This window comes from Theobroma umbraticum, unplaced genomic scaffold (assembly GCF_002168275.2).
Source record: "Theobroma umbraticum cultivar Fairchild unplaced genomic scaffold, ASM216827v3 scaffold_12.1, whole genome shotgun sequence".
Classification (NCBI taxonomy): Eukaryota; Viridiplantae; Streptophyta; class Magnoliopsida; order Malvales; family Malvaceae; genus Theobroma; species Theobroma umbraticum.
In genome coordinates this window covers 2,921,555-2,934,993 of record NW_018397269.1, presented here as the reverse complement: position 1 = coordinate 2,934,993, position 13,439 = coordinate 2,921,555, and the positions used below count along the sequence as shown (strand labels likewise).

The 13,439-nt window shown below is 31.4% G+C and overlaps 2 protein-coding genes across 4 annotated transcripts; both read right to left on the bottom strand.

Moving 5' to 3' along the window:
• Window positions 1–5,176: 5,176 nt before the first annotated feature.
• On the bottom strand, window positions 5,177–8,092 carry SUVH1 (SU(VAR)3-9 homolog 1). 3 transcript variants are annotated; one of them, XR_002446078.2, is made up of 2 exons: window positions 5,398–8,078; window positions 5,177–5,288 (listed from the first exon to the last, which is right to left on the bottom strand). XR_002446078.2 is itself a non-coding variant. In XM_021440989.2 (2 exons), the coding sequence occupies exon 2, from the start codon at window positions 7,470–7,472 to the stop codon at window positions 5,457–5,459; it is 2,016 nt and encodes a 671-aa protein (XP_021296664.1). In that variant the 5' UTR covers window positions 7,473–7,683; window positions 7,992–8,092; the 3' UTR covers window positions 5,177–5,456. The 3 variants fall into 3 exon arrangements, 2 of the variants coding, with proteins under 2 accessions (XP_021296664.1, XP_021296665.1); XM_021440989.2 differs by having other exon boundaries at window positions 5,177–7,683; window positions 7,992–8,092; XM_021440990.2 differs by having other exon boundaries at window positions 5,177–7,683; window positions 7,945–8,076.
• Window positions 8,093–10,650: 2,558 nt separating this feature from the next.
• On the bottom strand, window positions 10,651–13,244 carry LOC110425825 (uncharacterized). The gene is made up of 4 exons (XM_021440871.2): window positions 13,112–13,244; window positions 12,956–13,017; window positions 11,476–11,548; window positions 10,651–11,366 (listed from the first exon to the last, which is right to left on the bottom strand). Exons 2-4 carry the CDS (start codon window positions 13,003–13,005, stop codon window positions 11,160–11,162), a joined length of 330 nt encoding a protein of 109 aa, XP_021296546.1. The 5' UTR covers window positions 13,006–13,017; window positions 13,112–13,244; the 3' UTR covers window positions 10,651–11,159.
• Window positions 13,245–13,439: the final 195 nt, after the last annotated feature.

Sequence of the window (13,439 nt, the reverse complement as noted above, 5' to 3'; positions counted from 1 at the left end):
AAAGTTCTTTAACAAAGGGCAACAGTTGCACCATACCGATTTTGGGAAATGCTAATTGGCATTCCCTCACCATATTCGATCACAGGAAGTGCCGATCTAGTGTTGGCTAGATCCAACCGCAAGAAGCATTGGTCTGACATTCTAGCGACTAGATCTAGCCACAGGAAGCACCAGATCAACGTTCTATTATGCCAACCAAATCTTTGGTGGCCAGCTATTGAGAAGAAAGAAAAAAAATGAAAATACTAGAATGGAGAAAACAAAAACTAAAAATTATTACTTTATTTTTAAAATTAAATTAAAATTTTAATTATAAATTATTAATAGTTTAATATATTCAAAATAAAAATAAAAATAAAATAATTATATATTATAATGAAAAGTATTTTTGTCATTTATCACTTATTTTTTGGTTATTTCTAAAACTATTCTTGCTAGCTAAGTATTAGAATAAGTCATAACAGCAATTCTTATCTTATTCCATTTCTATGAATCAAATTATATAATAACTATTATTCTTTAATTTTATTCTAGTGGAATGATTACTCCGTTCTCACTTCATTTCATTTTACAAACTAAACTAAACGTACCCTTATTGAATTTACTTGGAGTTTCAGCACCCCATATTTATATTCAAGCTTCATGATTGTGGCCCCCCAAACTATCTTTCCCTTGCAACTGGCGAAAGCTTTGGCAGCAAAGAGATTTTACAGAAATCATAGTATTAATTTATTATTGCAAGGGGATACTTGGGTTGAAATTCATAAGCTGTCATGGAATATTTTGCCCCAAACCTCATTGCTTGTTCCCAAAATCATGCCCAAGATAGAATCAATACACTACCAAATGAGATTCTGTCTCTTATGACAATGAAAGAAGCAACAAGAACATGTGTTCTCTCACACCGCTGGAAACAGCTTTGGAGTTCTATCCTGAGTTTTGAGTTTTGACTGTTCAAAGACACTATCTGACTGCGAAGCACGAACAGAATATGATAATGAGGAAAAAAAAATAGAAATTTTAGCTTTAAAAAGGTTTAGATACATAAATTAGGTGAATTCTGCCTTGCTATAAATAAATTCAGGATTCAGTTTGACTTGGATCAATGCTACAGGTGTGGAATTGCTGAGTCGATTTGCTTTCTTTAAATGAGAATGTTTAATGGTTTGAGTTGGACTTGAGAGGTTCTTCTGGCATCTCTCAGCAAAACTACTATCATTTCCCCTATTGCTTAATAGTAATCCCATCAAGAGGTTGTGGCCTCAACCTCTTGGTTTTCCTAGTTGTAATTCTCTTACAGCTCTCGTACTAAAACAAGTAGATGTCAGTGGGAAAATTCTTAAGAACTTTATATCCAATTGCTAGTTTCTTGAACACATAGTTGCTAAGGGTTCAGGTTCTCTTGTCAGTGAAAGTTCCTAATTCATCACTCCACTTGAAGCATCAGGAAATAACTTATTGCCTCAACATTAAAAGTTTGGAGCTTTCTTCCATACAATCTTGTGTCATTCAGATAATTTGGACCAAGGATCAGCTTTCCTTTCGAGAATTTCCCAAACCTTGTTGAATTATCTATTGGCTGGTGTTCTGATTGATAATATCTGTCAACTTTCAGCTTATATTACTCAACTCAATAAGCTTGTATGGAATTCGTGAATTGATAGTTCATGCATCCGATGATGACAATCTACTTACTTTCTCTTCTTTGATAAATTCATCTCCCAACTTGTATAGATTTGCATTACAGGTGAATTGGTGTACAACGCCATCCGCCAAAGGGATGGCGAAAAGAGGTCTGAAAAGTCCCTAATATTGCCTTAAGGGTAGTGGAAATGGTTGGCTTCGTCAGGCTTAAGGCTGATATTGAAATTTTGACATATATAATAAAGAATGTAGTTAATGGCAGAGTTAGGATTTCGCATTCGAGGCAAAAAAGCCGAAGACAATATAAATTAACTTAGATAAAAAAAATTCATATGAAAATTACATAAATAAATACTGAATATTATTCAAAGAATCAATATTAAAAATTTTCATTCGAGCATTTGGTTCATTGGTTGGTGCATGATTCCTTACTTAAAAAGCAGGATTTGAATCCTCCTTCTTCAAATTATTAAAAAAAATCAATCTTAATAATTTACTTAAAAGAATTAACTAGTATAATCATAAATAATTTCATAATGACAATAATCTCAATTTTTAAATAAACCTAACAACAAATAAAAATTAACAAATATAATAACAAAAAATTTAATGGAAAGCAATCCCTTAAAAACTTTAAGGACTATCAATAAATAAATTCAATGGGAAGCAATCCCCTAAAATTAATCACAAAAATTAAATACAATATCAATAAATAATTCAATAAGAAAGCAATCTGGGATAAAAAACTCAATTGTTCACAAGAAGCTAAGCAAATAAAAAAAAACATAAATAATTTGTAAGAAAACAATCAAACATTTCCTAAATAAATAAGTAATAACTAACCTTGGGCACTTAATAAAATTCTTGTTTTGTTGCTTTCAACAAAAAATGACTAAAACGGTAAATCTTTAATCAAAATAACTAAGTATAAATTATTAAATAAAAAAATTTTAAAGTTGAAAATATTAAAAATAAAATAAGTAAATAAACCAAACTTATTAACTAAGTATGAATTTCAACCCAAGTATCCCCTTGCAATAATAAATTAATACTATGATTTCTGACTATTTATTTAAGTTCAATAAAATTATTAATTTTTTTTCTTCTAGCTGGCGGGTCTGGCACGCCCTAACTCATGTATGGTAATATCTCTATGATTTGGAAATAAATTGCTCTAATAAGTAAATATCTTTCCTATTACCAACGCATGTACAAGCTGCAGGAGGAAAACGTTACAGATTCATTTGAATTTGGTTGCACTTTCCTTATGGAAGCATTATGGTCAAAATATCCCATCTTATAAATTAATAATGGTGATTCATAAAAGCCTCAACATTCTCAAGCAATAAGAAGTAGCCCACATTTTTCCAGTTTATTTTCTCAGAAATCACATCCCCAAACAACATGGAAAACAGCTTCTTTTAACATGAAATTTTTTATCTTGTTGCTAATTGCAACATGTAAGTCGATCCGTCTCTTATTAATCTCATTCGTTAACTAATTGTCATGTTAAATTTAATTCTAATACTATTACTACATTGTAAGCAAATTCTCTCAATGCTCTCAACCTGATGGTAGGATGCTTTACTTGATATCAACTTGTTTAAGTGACTAATGCTGTTGAAGCTTAGATGCAATTAATGTCTTTCAAGAGCCCTAAATGCATGCCACCGTTTTATTCCTATAAGCTATAAATGAAAATTTTTGTTGGAAGTGAATTCCACAACTGTATCAACCAAAACAAGAGAAACCATTGTTCATTCATAGAGGTTGCAATGGCAAGTTTGAATGTTTATGTTACTTTAGGAATTTTTGTCATTGTGGCCAGTTGGAACCATAGTGGCTCAAGATATTGATCCAAAAAAGGAAAATTATTGCAAAATTGAAGTTTCAAGAACATATTCAAGACGGGAACGGTCATCGATAACTGTTGTAATGAACTTGTCAAGCTCGATCAAGTAAGTAATGAAGCATTAGTGAAAACAATCCTTCAAAATCTTTTTATTTAAAAAATAATGATATGTCGATAATCTTGTATACGTAGGTGACACAAGTATGGGATAAATGCATTTTAGTTGGCGATGTTTCACCATGTCCTTTTCCTTGACAAGTTTCCATAATGTATAAGAATAAAAGTTATAATAATTATGACTTATATCAAGCTAAAGAATAATGGTTTTTCACTTGTTATTACTGTTGATGGAAACTATTACCTATAATTAACAAAGTAAAACATATTATTCTCAAATTTCTTCAATAGTTCCATTACTATCAAAATGAAAGATCTACGGAAAGTTTCATGATTTTAAGATTGAAAAGCTTAGGAAGAGATAACGAAGCAGTTAGCTAAAATAACATAAATAATGATTACCGATAAAGGGGAAGTTTCACCAAGTTGTCCTTGAAATGTTTTAATAATGTATGACATTAAAAGTTATAATTAAAAATTCTATTAATTTCTATCAATCAAAATGGTTTTTCACTTCTTATTACTATTGATAGAAACTACTACCATTAATTAACTTAGTAAAACATATTATTGCTCGAGTATAAGATCATTAAATTTTACTTATTAATACATTGTATTTGTCAATTTTTATTTGTAAACTTTAAATTTTATTAAAATAATTTAATAAAAATTATCACTATCACATGTAATTGACTTTTATGTCTCAATTAGGTTGGATCAAGTTCAAACTCAAACGAGTCGAGCGAGTGTTTTGCGTTCGGTTAAGCTTCGAAAACTCTATTAAGGTTTATATGCTTCAAAGTTGAGACTTCATCTCTCATATCATCTCAAGTTGAGTGTTGATTATCCCAAAAGTTTAAATGAACAGAATAGACCCAAATGTTATATTTAAGTTCTAACCATCATATAACTATATTAGGGCCAAAACAACAGCGGCAGCAGAAGCAGCCTGGACAGGCAGATAGACTGACCAATATTAGGACATAAATAGTAACCAACACTTATTATGCTTGATTATATAACTTCTCTGATTATGTGAAGTGGGAATAGGTCAAGAAAATGGTTCGCCAGAACAGATTCTGACATAAATTTTACTAATCACTACAGAGCAGAGCATAGAACAAATTCTGACAAATTTTACCATTCACTACAGAGCAGAGCATTCATCTCTCGAAGGTTGAAAGAATTTTCTTCAAGCCAAGGCCCTGGAGGTGGTGGTCTTGCTATCATTTGCCATTCTTAAATAAGAACCTTAGAAGACCAGGCACTATCACCCAAGGGCTAATTTCTAACTTCAAACCTGGTCTCAAAGTTTATTCAATTTTACCTTTCTAGCCTTATATTGAAAGCATTGTTCATGTGAACATGAATTGCATACAATGAGATCATACTTGTCTCCTAGAAATTTTTTAAGAATGACAAATAATTTTACCAAGGGCAAAAGAAACTTGGGAAACCAATTTATAGGCAGAGTCAAAGACAGATAAAATAAAAAAAATTCAAAAGTGACTCTTAAAAAAGAATAAAGTGAAATACCAAGTATTCTGGCAAATCTGAAGTAACTGAACCATAAATTGACTTCCTGCAATGTAGACTACAAAAAACATCAGCACACATTGTTTTCATACATTGTCAGTTCTTCTGCATGTTACCACAGCGACAGCATAAGTACAATCTGCATCCATAATACAAGCTATAAACATTTGCATCCCTATTACAAGCTATAAACATTAGAAATGCAAATAGAGCTACATGATCTGGGAAAGATGAGAAAGATCCCAGACCTTTTTCAAAAAGCCAAAAATTTAGCTTGTGTACAGAATACAGGTATGCAACCTACACCTCAATAAAAACAACCTCGGCATTTTCGTGATCCACATAAGCATTTCTTTTTCTCATGTGCTGCCTTACTTCGAGTCTCATCTGAGTGTGGAGTACCATAATCATATGTCAATTCTGTCATAGGAGGAATGTGTCTCTTTGCAAAGAAAGCAATATGGAGAAAAGCTTCATTGTTATGTTCATACATGATTGGCTGCCAGAAAACATTTGGAGAGCAACTGTGATTCATAAATCGAGCTACATTTCCACTGTTCTTTGCACTTATGATTAGGGGAGATGGAAAATCAAAATCTTCAGTGGGATCAGAACTTTCCTCCCCTACTAACCCAGTTTCATAATTCCACTTGAAGGATTCATAGAGACGGTTTGTGTGAAAAACATACTCATTTTTTTCACCATCTCCCCCATCCTGCCTTGCCTTAATTTCATCAATAACTTCACCGGCATATTCACAAATAAATGTACCTGCACGAACAGGATCCCATGACCGAAGACCCCAACCCCTATCTCTTGTCTTAAAAACTTCTAAGTGAACTTTAAAACCAGTCTGTGAAACTTTGTTTTTGCAGTTACGGAAGCATGGGCACGAGGGACCACATTCATATATCAAGGGTTTCCGACACACTAAAATCCCATTGGCAGTGTAAGGGAAATCACCTCCATTTTTTTTATTGCAGGAGCAGTTAGAATTTCCTGCTTGGCACGCATCACGGCATTTGCAGCCAAATGAAGGTTGGACTAATTTGAATGATTTCGAATACTTGACAGTAGGGTTATATGTGAAGTGAGCGGGCCCCTTTTCATCATCAACCTCATTTACAAGTGAAACAGGTGTGCTTTCTGCACCTGAAGTGAGGTCAGGAAGAATAAGTCCAACCCTTAAAGACAAACCTTCTTTCCACTTCTGAATGGATTTCCAAATGGAAAAAGCACTTGTCTGCCCAGGGACCCTCACCAATTTATACTTGAACATATTGCAACCTGATTTCCCCTTCTCCGTCCATGACTCTTGGATTTTGAAAAGCCCATCATACACATAGACCTTAGACGTTTGATGGACAGCATCCTTCAGACCCCGAATGACTCTTACTTCATTGGCTCGGTGCAAGCTCTTTTCTAAAGCGAGATTACCCCTCTCAAGCTTCTGATCAGATGCTTCTTTATCTTTATTGGCATTCCCACCTTGACCACTATATACCAAAACATCAGGATCTTCTGCATCATCATCATACCCTCCAGAAGACACAATGCTTAAAGCAACTGGCTCTCCCTCTGAATCACCCTTGACAACCATGTAGTCAATTCCAGCCATGGACTGAGAATGCAACCCCACCACACACAACTCCATTCGAAAGAAGAAAATGTCTCCAATTTCAACACCAGGAACAACCCCAATTCTCTTTTTCATGTTAGTCCGCACCCCTTTGCTCATCATTATGTTGCCAGCTTTCAAATCTGCACGCTTAATAATCCCAGAATGTAATTCCTTCGCGTCCTCCATCTGGCTAAGCCTTCTCCTAAGTGCATCAAACCTCAAAAGCACATTTTCAACCAATTCCCTGTTACCATCATCTCGTTCAGATAAACTAATCCCAGGATTGAAATCACTAAGGGCAGTTATTGCAAACTCCAAATCTTTGTGCCTCTTCGCCTTCCTTTTAACAGAACTTGCCCCAGCCGATTTGTGCTTATGACTGCCAAATGTATCCATTGGTGGCATATTTTGGCCATTAGAAGCTGGTGGTTCTGCTCTAAATGACCGAATGGGCACAGCAGTTGCATTGAAGTCATTTTGGTTAAGGTCAGGAGTAGATTGAGATCCTTGTGGTCCACTAAATGGAAAAAATGGCGAAAACCCAGATGGGAAAGGGCCATTAGGAGGTACACAAACAAAAGGGGAACCCTCAGACGCGTCTGGGAATAGAGGAACTAAGGTACGTAGTGGTTTTACATCCAAAACTTTAGACTTATCAAATGAATTTAGAGGAACAGAGTTTCCACCCAACCCTCCTTCCATTACAAACAAAAATCAAGCCTTTCAACCAAAGTTTTTTACTTTTGATTTGAAAACAAATGCCCACTTCAGTTTTCACTATCCTTAACTCGGTGACGCACAAAACCAAGTTCCTATGTTCACAAAATTCAGGCCTTTGAACCAAAATTTACCTCCTCCTTCAAAACCAGGAAATACCCACTTCATTTTTCTCCATCCTTGACTTTCTTATGCCCTATGCCAAACAAAATTACACAAAAATCAAGCCTTCTAATAAAAAAAATCCATTTTTCTTTAAAACCAAGAGATACCCATTTAACTTTTCTCCATCCTTAGACTTTGTAATGCAAAAAAAAGCAACAACCCAAATCGAAGAAATAAACAGAAACAAAACGAGGTAGTCGAGACATAGAGATCTAGGGTTCTCTCTTGAACAGAAATGAAAAGGAAGAAATTTTTATCATTCTAAAAGAAAACATAGAAAAGAGATGCCTACCTGTTGGGAAAGGCGAAGAGCATGAATGGGAAGAAGAGAAAACTTACCGTGAGAGAGAAAAAGACATGCAGCTTTGCTCTCAGTTTTCCTTTTATTTTATTTTTTTTTGTTCCTTTTTAGGGTATTTGGGAGTGCTTTTGGTTTCAATTTATTCCCTTCGTTTCCCTTCCTAAGTTTATATAGGACAATTCTATTTCAAGGATTATGCTACTACCAACACACATATACTACATAATATTAAAAAAAATTAATTATTTTAAAAAAACTTTTTATAATTTTTTAATTTTATTTTAAATTAAATAAATTTTTATAATTAATAATTAATAAAGTATTATAAGTTAAAATGATATTTATTATTTTATAAAATATAACACTCACATGACATATTGATATATTATAATAAATAAAAATATGACATATTGATATGATATAATAATATAGTTATATGACATTTTTCACTATCTACATCAATGTTAAGTGAGTATAAAATGACAAAAAATATTTTGATAAATGATAATTAATTAAATATTAATCATAAAAATTTATTTAATTTAAAATAAAATATAAGAATTTAGTTGAATTTATACAAAAATAATAAACCTTTATTTGAATTTTTTTAAAATAATTTTAAGAGATTTTTAAATATTATGCCATTTGATTTTAGTAGCTAAACTGTGGGGTTTTTTTTATAGTGAGTTCACAATATAAGATATAATGATATCTTAGGAAATATTGAATATATCATGATAAATTTAAAAATTACAAGAAAATGATTTAACAAGTTAACTGAAAAACTTAAAATAAATATAATTTTTATTTGTTTCATTATTTAACAAAAAAAACTTTATCTTAGTTATTTTTTATGTATTTTTATTGATTTTTATAAATAAATGTATTATAATTTAAATTTTAGTATAATCAACACTACAAAAAAAAATTGTATCTAAACCTTTAATTCTAACAATCAATTTATTTTTGAAAAATAATAATCAACAATTAAACTTAAAAGAAATATTAAAATGTTGACATTTCTTCCCATGATAACTATAAATTTGAACAAATTATGACCTACTATAAATTAAGTATATATTTTAACTTAATATTTAATATTCAATTTATTATTATACTAAGATGGTGCCTATAGTTACGCTACAGAAAAGATCAAAAAAATATAAATTATGATGGAGTGGATTTTAATTTGATACTTTCAAAAGAGTTTGTAGAAAAACTATATTGTATTAGTTAATTGCATGAATATATGATTTTTGTTGATGAAGGAAAACATAAACTAATATTAATTGAAGATAGTTATGTACTTTGATTTCAATTACTAAAAGTTGCTCCTAAATATATTATTTTAAAATAATACTTAACCAAAGAAAATAATAATCTTGTAAACATTAAGTACTTTTTTTTATTAAAAATATATTGTTCAAACAAAATAAATAACATTTGTGATTTGGAAATTTCTATTTTTGTTAAATGATATATATCAACTTTCTAGATGCAGGACTTGAACTTAAATAAATATTCAAGGAATATAAATTGTTACACAACTATCGGATATGTTTAACTATGGTGACAATTTACTCTTTCTTTTGCCATATACATTTGTTTCCATTTCTTTGATTGCTATTGTTGTGTTATATTGTATTACTTAACTACATAAATGTATGATTATGCTAATAAAGAAAAAAATAAATTGATATTAATTGAAAATAGTTATTTACTCTGATTTTAATTATCGAAAACTTGTATATATATATATATATATATATAGATATGGTTATGAAACAATACTTATCCAAAAACAATAATCCTATCAAGGATTATTAGATGTATAATAAAATATTATGAAATGAAAGAATATATAACATGTACTATTGGTATATTAAGATAAACAGTTGTATAATATAAGACAATAGTATAATGTAAACATCCTATCAATATAAAATAGTTACTAATTTTTAGTAGTATCTATACTTTATATATAAAATAAATGGTTAAAAGTTATCAAATTCAATTGACTTGTTTATTCAATGATGACTATGTGCTATGTATATTAAGAAATAAGTACACCTAGTTTACTTTTTTTTTTTAATGAATTGAATGGATATTTATTGAAATTTAAACATTTATACGTAAAAGAGATGTCTAAATACTATAGATTTAGGTTCATGTAAAATAAGAGGATGTAGACAAAAAATAATATTAAATTACAATTGATAAATATTAAATGAATTTATCTTCTAAACATTAAAAGTTAGAAATTATTATTTTCAAATATTTTTTATTGAAATAAATAAATGTAAAATAAAAAAAACCCTTGTCAAAAACAAAACATAAGATGTACAAAAAAATTTAATTCAATTGAGAATAACAGAACTCTAATTGACACAATCAATTATCTTACTTCTATATATACTATAGATATAATTAAATGAACATGTTCATTGAGCTTTCATACTTCATTGTTTATACACTATAACAATGTTTTCTTTTCTTTTGAAAAAGATGCACTATTATAATTCTTTTTTTTGTTAAATATTTGTATAATAATTTTAAAATAAATACAAATATAATCAAGTTCTTTAGTAAACTACCACATTAATTTATGAATTAGCATATTTTTAATTTTTTTTATAAAAATATAAATTATTATGTGAGTAACTAAAATAAAGTTCATAAATAAAGGTGGAGAGAAGGGACTGAACCATCTCATGGATTATACTCAAGAACCAATAGTTGGCATAAACCATTTGGCATGACAAAAGGGTGTTCTAAACCATTTAGCACCCAAACCCAATACAGATTAATTCCAAGGAGACTAGTCCTTGTGTTCTTTGCCTGAGAATCTATCTATATTTCATTATAAGGATCATAAATTATCCTCTTTCCATAACCAAAACCCTCTTTAACATTTGTATTGTCTCCAAAACTCTTTATGGGGCAAGCTACACTACCAAGAAATGCTCCTCTGCTATCAAGGAAGCATCGTCGCTGGCTGATGATGGAGGAAACTGAAAATCCTTCAGCAAACAGCCTTTCAACCACCGGACACAATCCGACCATCAAACCATCAATCTCCGCAACAGTAAAGTAAGGCAAAGCTGTCATTTCTCCCATAAAGTAAATTTGCTGGAATGCATAGTCTCTACTAAGTCAGAAGGCTGATAGTTAGTTTAAAAAAGTCCGTGCTTGTTGTGTTAAACTGATTATAGCTCATCGTGGGGCTCTGATTCTACATTAACTTCTTCATTGGTTGAGCTATCTGAGTCCCCAGCTGGTTTGTCATTTTGAGAGGTGTCCTTCTCGGGAGTTGAGTCAGAAGTTTTCGCATTCTCTGAGTTGGTCTCAGTTTCATTCTTTACCGGCTTCTCAACTTTAGGCTTTGGCTTGGGGATTCTCTTAATGCTGGCAGCCTAAACAAATAGCACCACATCGAACACAAGTTAAGCGCATTTACAAGGAAAGAACTAACCAAGAGTATCCTCATTTCCAATATTAATCAACTAGAACTGGCAGCCATACCTTGTCTTGCAAACTGAATATCTTCTCGTACACTTCTTCAGATGTGAAAACAGGAGCACTGAATCCAGATGTCCTGGAGAGATGGTTAGCATAAAAGTCATTAAGTGGAACATGTAAGAACAATGTCGGCATGTAGGAGTAAAACAGAGAACCTTGATAGGTGATAGGAAATTCATGTTTTACTCCAAGCATGTAATTAAAATTTTATCAATTCTTAGACAGAGGCAAATATTCAATGATAAAATGGTCAGAAAAAATCTTTACCAACAATTATTTTGAAAGCATAGCAGAAAAGAAACCAGAAGCAGAAAGCTGTTGACTTTGACTTCTTTTAAGCACCGAAACAAAATAATCCAAGGGGGAAAAGAAGATAGCGGCGGGATAACAAGGGGTTATAATAAGTAGGCAGGTCTTATACCCCAACACGCCCACTACCCATTTCCATGGACAAAGCCCGATACACTTAATGAACTTTTACTCTTTTTACGTTTTTGTATCCAAAAAAGAAATATGCACTTAAAAGCTTTATTTAAAATAAAACTTTTTTCAGTTTAATAATTCATAGATCATTTGCATAAATGTAAAACAATAAATTCATAACAAAAGAAAAATAAAAATAGTAAACAGAAATTACATCAAAATCATACTAGTCTACAGTTAGAAATATCAATCCTGAATCTGGGATATTTCTTAGAGATTTGATGTATGTGGTCAGTTTCCTTTAACTCTCTTTAGAAGCTGGATTTCTACCCTATGTCATCCATATATATGGTGCCATTTTATTGGTTGTATCTCTCACTACCAACTTCAGCACTCATCACTGTATATTGATTCAACAATATAATACCATTTGATTGGTTAGGACACATACTTAAGGTGCTGCTGCCCTAATTTTTTTTAAATTCTCCACTTTTATCATTCATTCAGAAGACCAAATGCACAAATATAAACAGGCTCATAGAAAACTGCTAATCCCATTGATTTACTAAGTAAAATGACCAAATGGGCCTTTTCTGTTATAATATGCATTTGCAAATGCATATGTACATACAGACATATAAAGAATTATTAAACATGATCTTACTCCCTACTTCAAAATTTTAGATATGGATGAGAATCCTAGCCCCAAAGTGATAGCTTCGGCTTTAGCGTTGTCCCATTTTTTCAACATATGCACATAAATAGCTAATACAGTCACTTTATTTAAATAGGAAGGGTCATTCCCGTCAACCATGACAGACTAAAACATAAGGGAACAATATTTCAAAGCTAGTTCTGGTTGGGTTTATTAGCGAATTTATCAGAAAAAATTTGCTGAAAATTAAAATCATTCTAAAGCAGAGAGAGAGAGCTTAGTGTGTTTATCCTATCATGCACATATTCAAAAAAACCAATAAGCAACCAATGTTATTAGGAAGATCCTACATGTCACCAGGCTATAAAAAGGAATTTTAACATCATATTAATAGCAAGAACTTACTTGTTTTGCTCACCCTCCTTCCCCTCCAACCAAGTCTTGAAATTGTCCATATTGACTGACAGCTGAAAAACAAAACATTTATAAGTTTTTGTCACAACTATAAACAGATACCTACTCGAGAAAATACCACAGAGAATGTTAAATGTGAACAAACACCTCGTCTACTCTGTCTTTTGGCAGCCAAGGTTTGTCTGTCTCCCACCCACGAATGGTCTACACAAATACGCACAAAAGTAAATATCAATGTAGCAATAAATTGTACCTTAAAGTCAACTAATCCATATGGCAAACATGACAAGAGTAGTCAAATGCAGAAACACAATTTAATAATCAACGTGGCTCTACAAATTCATCAAAAAGGTAATATACTTGAACAAAAGTAAATAATGCAATCCAAAAAGGACAAATGTTTCCTAAGTGCAGTTAGGAAACAATAATAGAATGCTAAGTAGCAACATTCATCTATACTGATGCCAGAAAATGC